This window comes from Equus asinus, chromosome 3 (assembly GCF_041296235.1).
Source record: "Equus asinus isolate D_3611 breed Donkey chromosome 3, EquAss-T2T_v2, whole genome shotgun sequence".
In the NCBI taxonomy this organism is placed as follows: domain Eukaryota; kingdom Metazoa; phylum Chordata; class Mammalia; order Perissodactyla; family Equidae; genus Equus; species Equus asinus.
In genome coordinates, this window is record NC_091792.1 from 127,646,794 (window position 1) to 127,659,315 (window position 12,522).

Sequence of the window (12,522 nt, forward strand, 5' to 3'; positions counted from 1 at the left end):
CATCCACTTCTTTTCATCTCTGTCACTGCAACCTCACCCAGGCCCCATCATCCTTTAACTGGATTGTGACAGTAGCCTCAAAATGATCTTCCTGCCTGAAACTTTTCAGCAGATTCCTACTGTGTAAAGAATATAAATTCAAATCTCTTTTAACCTGGCCCTGCCTCTTCTTGTTTGATGCTGTCCCTGTTCACTGTTACTGGTCCTCATGAACCAGGAAATGCCAGGCTCATTCTTGCCTCCAGGGCTCTGCTCCTGCTCAACCCTGGTTGGGTTTACACCAGAGAGAGGCCTTTCCTTATCACTCAGTGTAAAGCTGCAACAGCAGTAGTGATAACAGCAACGACAATGAGAACAGTTAATGTGTATGCTAGGCATTGTGCTCTGCGTTTATTAGCTCACTGGGTCTTCAACAATCCCCCTTTGAAGTAGGTACTATTATCATCTCCATTGTATGGATGATGAAGCCAAAGCACAGAGTTCTATTAATCACTTATTTTCTTCATCACGCTTACCATGATGTGCAATTATCTTCCTCTCCTCTAGAAAATAAGTCACTGAGAGAAAGGACCTTATCTTATTTTCTGCAGCTTTTAAAAAAATGGCTGGCACTTAGTAGGCACTTACATTCAACTTATGCTGAAATGTGTTGAATGAATGATTGAACTAATGAACAATGGGTCTTACTGATTGGGTCATGATATTTGTGATGAGAAATGGGAATTTCAGAGATGATACTTCTGCTGTAATTGTATGAGAGAACTAAAAGCCTTTCACTTAAATAACAGTTGAGCATTTTTCTTCTCTGTTACATTAGACTGTGTGCATAGAAGCATGTGACCATGAATCTGGGCAGAGGAAGAAAGGAAAACTATATATCAACATACTCAGTAACCCTGTAGTCAATAGGTGGATGCCAGGTAGTTGCTGGCAACAGATTATAGTCACTACTTGTCTTCTTTTCAAATATGGAGATTTAGCCATGATCACAAAATACCATTTGATTTTGTGACTGAGTTCTGGCTGCAGATTATATAAGGCAGCTGTTGCTGTGAAATGTCTGCCTCAAGTAGGGAAACTTTTTAATTTAGTTTTAAAAATTTCCCTGTTCTTATGAACAAATGAGATACTGGCTTTTTTCTTCCTGGTGCCTAGCGGATACTAATTGCACAGGATTTTGGAGCTGAAGGAGAATGTCAGATTATTAGCCTGGCTTCCTCATTTCACAAGGGAAGAGAATAATCCCCAGATAGTAAGTGGTTTGTGCAGGGTCACGTGAGTGATCAGTGGAAGAACCAGAGCTCACCTCAGAACCACTACGTGGGTTTAATGATTGACCACTGTTGGGGGAAGATGGACAGTTGTTCACTTCAGGGCCACAATTAGGATGATGACCCATCGGCATATTTATTTTTATTATATAATGATATGTAATATATAATAAAATGAAGTTTATAAAATATATTTTAAATAAATAAAATATATATACAATGTATTATATAATATAATAAAAGGACTCTTTATTTCCCTATAATTCTTCATCTTTCTGAAGTCTGGAAATAGCATTTGATAATTTTATAACTAAGAATGCAGAATTTGGCCTGGTAAAGTCTCTAGTTTGGTGTGTGCTTATTCTAAGGAATTTTGTCATTACAATACTAAGTAATTTTATTATGAATTAAAATAAACCACAATTCAGAAGGCAAAACTGCTTTTCCACTGGGGGAAATAATAGTCAAGTGGGATATTACAAACACTAAATATGGAATTTTCAATGTACCTGGAATTCTGAATTACTGAATCCTTGTCTATTCTATTTGACTGAAATGAGGAAAAGCTTTCTTATTCATTTTAATAAAAAGGAGTCCAGAATAGTTTCTTTTGGGAGACTGGTTTGATTCTGGTGGGTTTTAAGATATTACAGATGTTGGAGAGTGCAACATTGAAAGAAGCTAAGGTGTTTCAGAAGCCACTGTTAAGCCTTGTTCCTTTCTATTCCTGAAAGTGATGGGCATGTGAATGTCCCAAGATTTTCTCTATAGAACTTGTAGGTTATTAAGAGTAATGATGCTGTTAGTGGATGTCAAATGCCTGACTGAGCACTGAGGACACTGGAGTGAATGCCTGAGTGATTCTTCTGGAGAATCCAAAATGTAGGGAAGGAGTGTGTATGTGGTATCACTACCATCATTAGTTTGTGTGTCTGTACTTGAGGACCATGTTGAGATGTCCCCCAAAATTTGCAAATGAGAGAAATGAACTTGCCTTCTTATTTCTTTGTAAGATCAAACATGATAGGAGCAGAGTCACCTGCAAGAGGGGCAGATTTGTTCCTCGACCTACACGGTTTGATGGTAATCCCACTGCAGATTAAATGTCAATTCAAATCAGGAGATGGTGATGGTCAGGAAAGGGATGAGTCAGAGAGTTAAACATTGGCAGCACTCTTCTCAGCTCTGTGGAGGGGAAGAGATATGTTGGCCAACAGATTTGAAATATCATGGCCCCAGTGCCAAAGTATTCCAAGAGACTTAGAAGATTTTGGTCCTATGGGTGCGTCTACCCCTGTCGTGGGATTGGGTGCATCAGGCTGTGCTAGCCCGATGCTTAGACTTATGTCATCCACCAGTGGTGTTGCTTCGATGCTCACCATTCAGTTTCACTTGGTCATTTGATCTTCCACATAGGCCAACATGGGAGAACTGAATTGATTATGAGACTTCAATTACTCTAGTTCTTATGGCAATTATTTCTCATCATAAATTTACTAATTGTCATTTTGGATTTGTGCATCAATCTTACAGGCTTGGATAACCTGTGTCTGCTTCTAAGAGAGGAATCTATTCTTGATATTGCTAAATATGTTTTTGCTCATTTGTAAATTCATCAGACATTGAGTGCTTACTGTGAGCCAGAGGTCTAATATTTGGATAACTCTCAGTGTAACAGGGGAAGCAGGTGAATTGGCAATTTCAAGGTAAAGAATTACCACTCTGGACATTACTTGGGAGGCAGTGTGCCAGCTTCCCATTTCTATGAGGCTCAACATATGAATTTATCATTGTCTGCTGCTGTTGACTGTTTAAGTATAATAGATTGCATTTATTGTGTACTTGAATATTAGGCATTTTGTTAAGTACTTTGCATAAATACTTCTATTTAGTACCAACTATTCCATACAATATTTCTGTTTTACGGACTAGAAAACTGAAGCCTAAAGAGAGTAACTACCTAACATCATGTTTTATTCTTGGCTTTGCCATTTACCAGGTAGTGTCTATTTGAGTATTCTTGATATGAGGTTTGAATGTATTTCACGATGGGCTTCGGAGTTCGCTGTGGACCATCTCAGTACTGACCCTGGATGGGTCACTGAGGGGCTCCCAGAAGCAGTCAGCCTAACCTCTTTGAGTCCATTTTCATGAATGCACAAGCACTGGGTGCCTTCTGTGTACAATTATTGTGCTAGGAAGAGCTGTGGGAGATGCTGAAGAGAGTGATTAAGATGTGTTTCTTTGTCTCGGCAAACTTTATCTTTCACATAAATTAAGGACAAAGAAGGCTCCGAAGGCCTGACCTTCCAGGAAGACTCTGAAAACTGTTAGTAGATACACAGCCTCACTCTCTGCCACTGCATCTGTGAGGGGATGACACAAAAGCTGGCTAGGTCCTCAGCAGTCCTTAGGAGTAAAGTCAGGTGGATTAAGAGCTGCTAGTGAATTTTAATGACTTACCTGAACAAGCCCTCTAAATTATTAAACAAATCCTAAGGGACAGAGCTTCCCTCCTTAAAACAAAGGATAGACCATGTATGGGAAGGAATAGCAAATGTGCCTTCGAAGTTTTACCTTCTTTGAGGCAGAGTGGGGGGCGGGGTGGATTCTCCCTTTGATTACCTTTGCCACCACTATATATCAGTATCTCAGTGAAGGCATTGCCTTAATGTCGATGCAGAGCTCTTTATGTGGTCATCATAGCTGTTGAAGGTGGGCAGTTTGCAGAGGAAATTTTAAAAAGAAAACAAAGCATAAAAATAGTTTTCTCTACCCACCTCCCTCAAAGGGTTGGTTCATGAATTCTGGTAGAAGAGCCTTGTTTCTCTTCTACACGGAGGGCATTTGGATTGATATGTTACCCCTATGCCCAGACCTCACCTGCCTGTTTCTGCAATGCAAGGTAAGGGCTCATTGAAGATTCTAATTATAATAGTTGCAAACTCTCACATTCCAAATTAGTAAGAATATCACTCTTTTTCCCAGATGGCTTCATGGACTATTGCTGAGGACCTCTGGGATAAGGTGCATTCATTCAGATATTCCTGAGGATCTCTGAGGTTGCTTTACTGCCTGCTAGGGGTAATTAGGGAATCAGTGGTAGCTGCAACCTCTGGTCTTCAGACATCCCAGGAGTGGGCCTCAGGTACCTGTGGGGCTCTGTGTCGCTGCTGATGGAGAAACCTGTGTGGCTGAGTGGACTGGAGCCCCGAGGAGACAGAGCAGGGGAGACCACCTGCTCCCACTGGCTGAATGCCTCATTCCCTGCTTTCAGTGCAGATCTCTCTCCCTCCTCCAGTATCACACCTGCTCATCCCACTGCCTGAGCCCCAAGGATTCTGCTCCGTAAACTCAGCTTCACATGCATCATCTTTCCAAAGGTTTTCCCTAGTGCCTGAGGGAAGAAAACCTAAGGCGTCAGCAGTATTCTATGCCTAGAACCATCCAGCCCCTTCACTGGCCCTACTCTTGAGAACACCAGTCTAGACTTTCTCCCTCATTTTGGTGAGATTTTTCTTTAGAGGTCCATTATTATCAGACCTTAGTTGGGGCCTTAATAGTCCATTAGGATTGTTCTGATTACTCTGATTCCCATTTAAGGGAAAGGATTGATTGTAATCTCTTTGTCCCGGGAGAGTTTTTATGGAGCTTTGCTCCATAAAAATATTTGGATACAAATTAATGTGTAAGGGGAAGATGTGATGTCGACCTCCACCAGGCAGCATTTGAGACCCCAATGTAAACGGGTATGTCAGGCGAGGAGTGACACCTAACCCCTCAGCTTAGAACATCCAGGACCCAGGCCCTCAAAAGCCCAGTTCCATAAAGTAACCACAACCTGAGGACATCAGTTCAGAGCAGAGTGGAGAGCTGGTTTTCCCAAGGCTCTCTGTCCAGTTGAGGTGCCAGCAACAGAACATTATGAACTTTGTGCTCCCATTAAGGAAAATCTAATAAAAGATTTTTAAGAATTTTTAGAATTTATATGCCTCTATTTGCTAATCCATGTCTTAGTCCATTTGGGCTGCTGTAACAAAATACCATAGACTGGGTGGCTTATAAACAACAGAAATTTATTCCTCACAATTCTAGGAAGTCCAAGATGAAGGCACGAGCAGGTTTGGTTTATGGTGAGGGCCCACTTCCTGGTTCATAAGCTGTCTTCTTGCTGTGCCCTTACATGATCTCCAGAGTAGTGTATAAATGTATAAAATTTGTAATGAAAGTATAAAATGTGACTCACCTTGTGCCTCCCCTACTTGGAAAGCTTTCCGTGGCTCGCTGCCAACCGGAGGATGTGATTCAGACTTCTGCACAAGCATGCGAGGTCCTCCAGGATCCAGCCTGGGTGCTTTCTCTGCTCCACACCTCACCTGTCTTTACCCAGCCCCTTGTCTGTGCATCAGCAGTATTGCTCTGTTCTCATTCCCCTGCACACACTGCACGGTTCCTCACTGCCCCTGGTCCCTATGCTTAGCTTTGTAGAAAGCCTAAATGATCTGGTTTCATATAATAACAAAACCCCACAGGCAAGGTTTCTTGTACAGTTTATTACCAGCACATGGCTGTCATTATGGTCTTTATCAATGGGTGGAGAAGCATTCTTTTGCACACAAAAAAATGGGCCAGTAACCACTCCTTTGTCATTTGGGATTTATTCGGGAAACATTTGAGTACCTGCTGTTTGTTGGTACTGGTGTTAGGCTATGGCTCTAGAGAGTTCCCATTCTGGTGGGAGAAGACTGACTGATAATAAGCAGGCAGTAACAAAACCTTGTGGTAAGTGTTTTGCTGGGGACTAGGGAGGTACAGAGGGGTGTGGCAACATAGAGAAAGTTCAATGACTTTGGCATCATAGAATACTTTAGAAGAGACAAAGAGTTGACAGTGGATAGGCAGAAAAGAAAAGAAAAAATGGGTATTTGAGATAGAGTACTGTTGGTGACCCTTTCTAGTAAAGAGATAAAGGACTGATTTAATCCAGTCTCATTTAATTGCCACTAGAAGGTAATATAAGCAGTTTAAAATTTTCTCTTCTTCTAGAACTTGTATGTATTTTTAAAAAGCGGTGTCAACATTGCAACAAGGTGTTCCCACTTGAAATTGCCTGAATTTATTGCATTGTTACCATGATTATGAGAGGACTTGAAAGATCTTAAGAAATTTAAAATTCATTGTGAACATACATTCTAATTCATGGAAAGATTAAGATGATCATAATGAATTAGACAATTGTGGTGGTTGCCTGTTTAAACCTAAATGTGTATCCTTTATCTGTCTTCATCCAAAAGGAAAAAACAAAACAAAAACAGAAAAGCATTAAATGTGTCTCTTGAATTTTTTAAATATTTGAAATTCCCTCTGTCTTGTTAGTCTTGTCTAAAACTGTAATGTAAACCAGTTTAAAATTTTTTGTTACTTTTGGACATATTGTTATGTAATGGAAGGAAATAAGTTAACATTTATGAGGAAAAGATGAGTAAAAGTTGAAGATTGATGTTACTGTTTTTGAAATGGGTCAATTTTTACATGAGTATTAAATGCTTCCTTTTAAATTTAGTAGAAATATTACATGTGGGATTTTTCATTTTTTCTGTAACAGAAATGACACCAATAAAGGGCAGGCAAGTACCTTTTAACAGATTTTCGATTCTAGAGTAGTTACAAAATGTGTTTTTGGTCTAGATAATAAAATGAAACATTTCTTATTGAATAAGAAGACTCTCTTTCTTTAAGGTTATGAGAAGACCGATGATGTCTCAGAGAAGACTTCACTGGCTGACCAGGAGGAGATACGAACTATATTCATCAACCAGCCCCAGCTAACAAAATTTTGCAATAACCATGTCAGGTAGGAACTACCAAAGAATACTGTGGGACCAGCAGAACCCGATAGGCCCTCTCCCCCTGCCTGGTGGAAATGAAAGAATTGGCTGTTTGTCCATCTTCCAGCCAATAAGGAGATGTTAATAAGAATCTGGAAGCAGGAAGGAGCAGAAAAGATAAGCAGCCATACTCTACCAGTTCTAAATATAGTGTCTGAATAATGAAAGCTGCTTCTGGGTAAATGCCTTTGTCTTAAACCTGTTAATAGAATGATGAATTATTGTTATTGGTTAACAGGTTTTAACATTTTAGAAGAGGTCTTTGCAATTCTTCACTGAGAACTCCTTTTTGTTAAATAGTCTTTAAATTTTGGCTTTTGATAGCTGCAACATTTAGTAGGATGTTGAGGAATGGAGGGCCGTGAGAATTACTTCACTGTTATATTTTCATTCCAACAATAATATAGAAAGGATCACTGTTAGAAGCACTGTTCACTAAGTCGCCTCTGGAACCGAGTGCACATGCCTCCTGCCAGCCTAGTGTTTCTCCAGTCGCAAAACTCCTAGATTTGAGAAATGCTCATTTAGAATTAATATTTACAACTTCAAATTCTAGAGTAACTTTTCTCAGTTTGGTGAGTGTGGCCTGTGTCCCTTTAATCTCCTTTCTATTTAATTAACAAGAGGAAGATTGGATGTTTCCAAGACCTAAGTGGTGATATCTTACTGATTGCGGACATGTCTGGTGTGTTTAGTGTGGAGTCAACCCAGTTCCTACAGGGGCCATGAAGAAAATTCAAACAGAACCCCAGAAAACTCCCCATTTCTCTGAAGTTATCCAGGGAAGGCATCTCTATTTAAAGTTTCTGGTCCTGCTCAAATTGCTGATTTTTTTTTTTTGCAAGATTTTTATTTTCTATTAACATATGACACACTATCTTAACGAAAGTTGCTCTTCTTTGTAAGCTACTCCTGGTAATGATAAACAGGATGACTGGTCAAAGACAACAAGGGTATTATGCAGAAAATTAAACTCTTACTATGTATTTAACCAGGTCCTTTCACTTCTTTTCATTTAGGTTAATAACCATTAGCAGTATTCTCTCAATTTGAAATAGCAAATATTCATCTGATTTTTTCTATGGTGGTAATAGAATTTTGTAAACATGGATGCTAATTGTGGAATAAGTGTTTTATGCTACTTTTGATTTTTGTTTTCTAGCACTGCAAAATACAACATAATCACATTCCTTCCAAGATTTCTCTACTCTCAGTTCAGAAGAGCTGCTAATTCATTTTTTCTCTTTATTGCGCTGCTTCAGGTAAAGTCTTGTCGTAAAACCTTAGTTCAAAGTGAAATGTTCAGATATTAATAAATGTTTTTGTTAAGCCATGACCAACGTTCTAAAGCTTATCTAAAAGCAGAGAGGTGAGCTGGTTTGAGTGGACATCTCTGGCTCCGGCTACAAGTAGCGTCAGAATTCTACTACAGTCATGCATCACTTAACTACGGGGATGCATTCTAAGAAATGTGTCGTTAGGCAGTTTCATCCTTGTACAAACATCACAGAGCTCACTTACACAAACCTAGATAGTGCAGCCTCCTATACACCTAGGCTATATACTACTAATCTTATGGGACCACAGTCCTGTGTGTGATCCATTGTTGACTGAGATGTCGTTACGCGGTGCATGACTGTACCTCTTCAAGCCTTTTGATTCAATTGTATCAGCTTATTTTAAACATTCTGTAAATTTTATGTGGCAAGGACTATTCATTTTGGGTGCTAAAGGGGGATGGGACTTATTCTTAAAATATTAACTTATTTTGGTAACAGTAAAGCTGTCAGTTCTGAACCTTAGAATACAAGAATTACCATTTTAAATCTTATTTCTCTTTGTATGAGTTAGTTATAATCAGAAAAAGATGTTTCATTGTATTAAAAAATAGCGTACATTCATTGTAAAAAGAATTAGAAAATAGAACAAAGCATAAAGAAAAAAGCTTGAAACTCTTATTATTTCACCACCCAGACGCAACTACTCTCTTGAAATTTGAGTATATATTCTTCTGGTCTTTTTTTTTTTTTCCTCCCAAGCATTGTTTATTGATTTAGTTTATAAAATGGGGATCATAGAGTACATATGTTTTATAATCTGCTTTATCCGTATAATAATGTGCAAATATTTTCCCAAGTGATTCATTGTATTTCTGAAATATCATTTTCAATGGTTGTATGGTATATGTGGCTATGCTATAATTTGTTTAACCAATCATCCTTTGTAGGGGTTAGTCTTACACACAACTGCTTGCAGTCAAGCTAATTCATATGCTCTTCCAGCTGCTTATTAGATGCAAGCAAATTGCCCCACCCAGTGTTAGTCGGCCCAGATAGTAAAATCAGTGGGGCACATTTTAGGAGATGCTAATACTTTGTTGTTTTTAAACCTATCGTAAACTTTCTAGTTCTCACTGGATTTCTCTTCCTTTTTTTTTTAATTCAAATAGCAAATACCTGATGTATCACCAACAGGTCGCTACACCACACTGGTTCCTCTCTTATTTATTTTAGCTGTGGCAGCTATCAAAGAGATAATAGAAGATATTGTAAGTATTTAAATTTTTCATTATAAAAGAGACTTTTATTTTTATAACATATTTTAAAATATTAGTTTAAGTTATTTAATTCTTGGCAGAGGCTGTTTAAAATGCCTATCAACTTAAAAGTGTAAAGAATATGCTTCCATCCTGGAATTAATGCATGTTGATTTCTGTAGAATTAATGTCACAGAATGCTTTTTACAGTGTTCTCTTATGTTTGGAGTTTATTAATGAAAGAAGTTAATTTGAATGTAATAATTAGTTGGAGAGAAAACTATATTTGAACATTTTTACATTTTCAATTTGAACGTTATTTTAAGTTAAACACAGTAACCTCCAAATTATCTAAATGTAAAGGGGTTTTTTTTTTTGGTAGTTTTTTATTTTAAAATTTATATACCATAGTTTTCACCTTATTAAATACTTTTGATTCCTTTTCATCTTATTTTAGTAGTTCTAAGTTTCCTTTTATCTTAATTTATTAAAAGAAAGTAACAGCAAACTTGCTACTTTTATTATTCTTTAGTAGCGAAGAAAACAGGAAGTCAGTTTGCCCTTTATAAAATAAGTTCCCTGAAATAAATTCAGGCTTTTTCTCCCTAATATTTTACCATTTTTTTAAACTACCTTAGTTGAGGAAACCAATAATTTTTTTCTAGGTCCTTTAAATACTTTGCCTGTCTGAAATGACCTTCTTCAAGCCTTAGGCAAGTCAGATGGTCAGGCAAGGAAAGGCTGAGACATTCTTTAGAAAGCTCCAATATAAAGTTGCATAAACATTAACATTATTTCTGTAGAGATTCAAACTGAGATCTCATTAAAAACACATGAGCCCATGGCATCACCAGACCCATTAGAAATGGGTCAACTGACCTTTTAGATTATCAGACTCAAAAGCATCCAAGTGTCTAAGCGTACAAACAGAAGTTGTGTCTGTGTGTGTGTTTGAATCATAGTCCTCTTGATTGGAAATGACATACTTGACGGGGACCACTAGCTGAAAATGCATAGGGCTCTCTTCTCACCTGTATTGCTCCATACAGACTTACTATCATTTAAACTGTACCTGGATTTGGCAGTCCATAACGATTGGTCTTGGGGCCGGTCCTGTGGGGCAGCAGTTAAGTGTGCATGTTCTGCTATGGCAGCCCAGGGTTCGCCGGTTCGGATCCCGGGTGCGGACATGGCACCACTTGGCAAGCTGTGCTGTGGTAGGTGTCCCACATAGAAAGGAGAGGAAGATGGGCACGGATGTTAGCTCAGGGCCAGTCTTCCTCAGCAAAAAGAGGAGGATTGGCAGCAGTTAGCTCAGGGCTAATCTTCCTAAAAAAAAATTTTTTTAAATAAAGATTGGTCTTTACTCCAATTTTGTCTCTTTCTTGGCCTTATGTACCCCCTTTTTTTTCTTTGTTTAACCTAATTTTCATTGAGCATCTGTTATTTACTAGAAATTACGCTATTGTTGCAAATGTTTTTCTCCTTTAGTTCTTTCAATAACTTTGAAAGTTGATATTACCTCATTTTAAAGATAAGGAAGCTGAGGCTTGGAGAGGTCATGTAACTTGTCTAAGAAATCACTGGAATCAGAATTCTATCCCATCCAGTGCTCTTCCTCTGTATCATTGTGACAAGTCACCAACAATAGTATTAATAACATTTTTTGAGCCTTTAGGTTCCATGTACTTGCTCTATGTCCTTTACATTTATTAAATCTTCTAAAGGATTATTGATATTACCCCCATTTTATAGATGAGTGATAAGAGGCACAGAGAGGTAAGGTAACTCTCCCAAGGTCACACAGCTAATAACTGTGGCTGTCAGAATTCAAACAAGGCAGTTTGGCTCCAGAGCCCTGCTTTATAATCACTGCTCTAAACTACTTCTCCTATGTTTTTTTAACTTCTTTTCCCTAGCAAAACTATAAGCTCTCTAGCTGTGGTTTCTAGTACCCCCTCTCTGAAGATACATTGATAAATAAAATGGTATTCAAGAATTCTTTTCTTTTTTAACAGAACTTTTATTGGCATGATGGAATAATTGGATGCTATTAGAAAGCAGTTAAGCACTTCCTAAAGAATGTAATAATAGTATTTTGGGGTAATAATAGTATCATGTGAAGTAGTTTTCCAATTAAATCAGTGTTAAGAAATCGATTAGGGGCTGGCCTGGTGGCATAGTGGTTAAGTGTGTATGCTCTGCTTCGGTGGCCCAAGGTTCATGAGTTTGGATCCTGGGTGTGGACCTACACACCTCTAGTCAAGCCACGCTGTGGTGGCATCCCACATACAAAATAGAGGAAGATGGGCACAGATGTTAGCTCAGCGACAATCTTCCTCATAAAAAAAAAAAAGGAAAAGAAAAATTGTCTGCAAGAATGGTTTAACAAGAAGTTTATATCACTGTATAAAGTTTGAAAGTTTGAAATGTTACTCCCTAGAAAAGGAAAAAAATCAAAAATTGTTTAGCTAGTTGGACAAAGAGTATCTTTATCAATAATTATAATGAATACATATATTCGTTCATTCATTCAACAAAAATATATGAAGCAGGGGCTGGCCCCGTTGCTGAGTGGTTAGGTTTGCGTGCTCTGCTGCAGGCAGCCCAGTGTTTCGTTGGTTCAAATCCTGGGCGCGGACATGGCACCGCTCATCAAACCACGCTGGGGCGGCGTCCCACATGCCACAACTAGAAGGACCCACAATGAAGAATATACAACTATGTACCGGGGGGCTTTGGGGAGAAAAAGGAAAAAAATAAATTCTTTAAAGAAAAAAAATGAAGCAGTTCTTAGATACCAGGCATTCATTAGGATGTGTATTAG

At 38.4% G+C, this 12,522-nt stretch overlaps 1 protein-coding gene across 5 annotated transcripts in view; it reads left to right on the top strand.

The window, feature by feature from the left end:
- Nucleotides 1-12,522, top strand: part of ATP8A1 (ATPase phospholipid transporting 8A1) — a 221,318-nt gene that overhangs the window by 21,448 nt on the left and 187,348 nt on the right. For all 5 annotated transcript variants that reach the window (XM_070505963.1, XM_014857150.3, XM_070505962.1 and 2 more), the window contains exons 2-4: nucleotides 7,011-7,125; nucleotides 8,322-8,421; nucleotides 9,609-9,707. Coding sequence is in view for 4 of the 5 variants with exons in the window: in XM_014857150.3 (XP_014712636.1) it covers nucleotides 7,011-7,125; nucleotides 8,322-8,421; nucleotides 9,609-9,707 (314 nt within the window). In the remaining variant the exon portion in view is untranslated. The remainder of the gene's footprint in view (nucleotides 1-7,010; nucleotides 7,126-8,321; nucleotides 8,422-9,608; nucleotides 9,708-12,522) is intronic.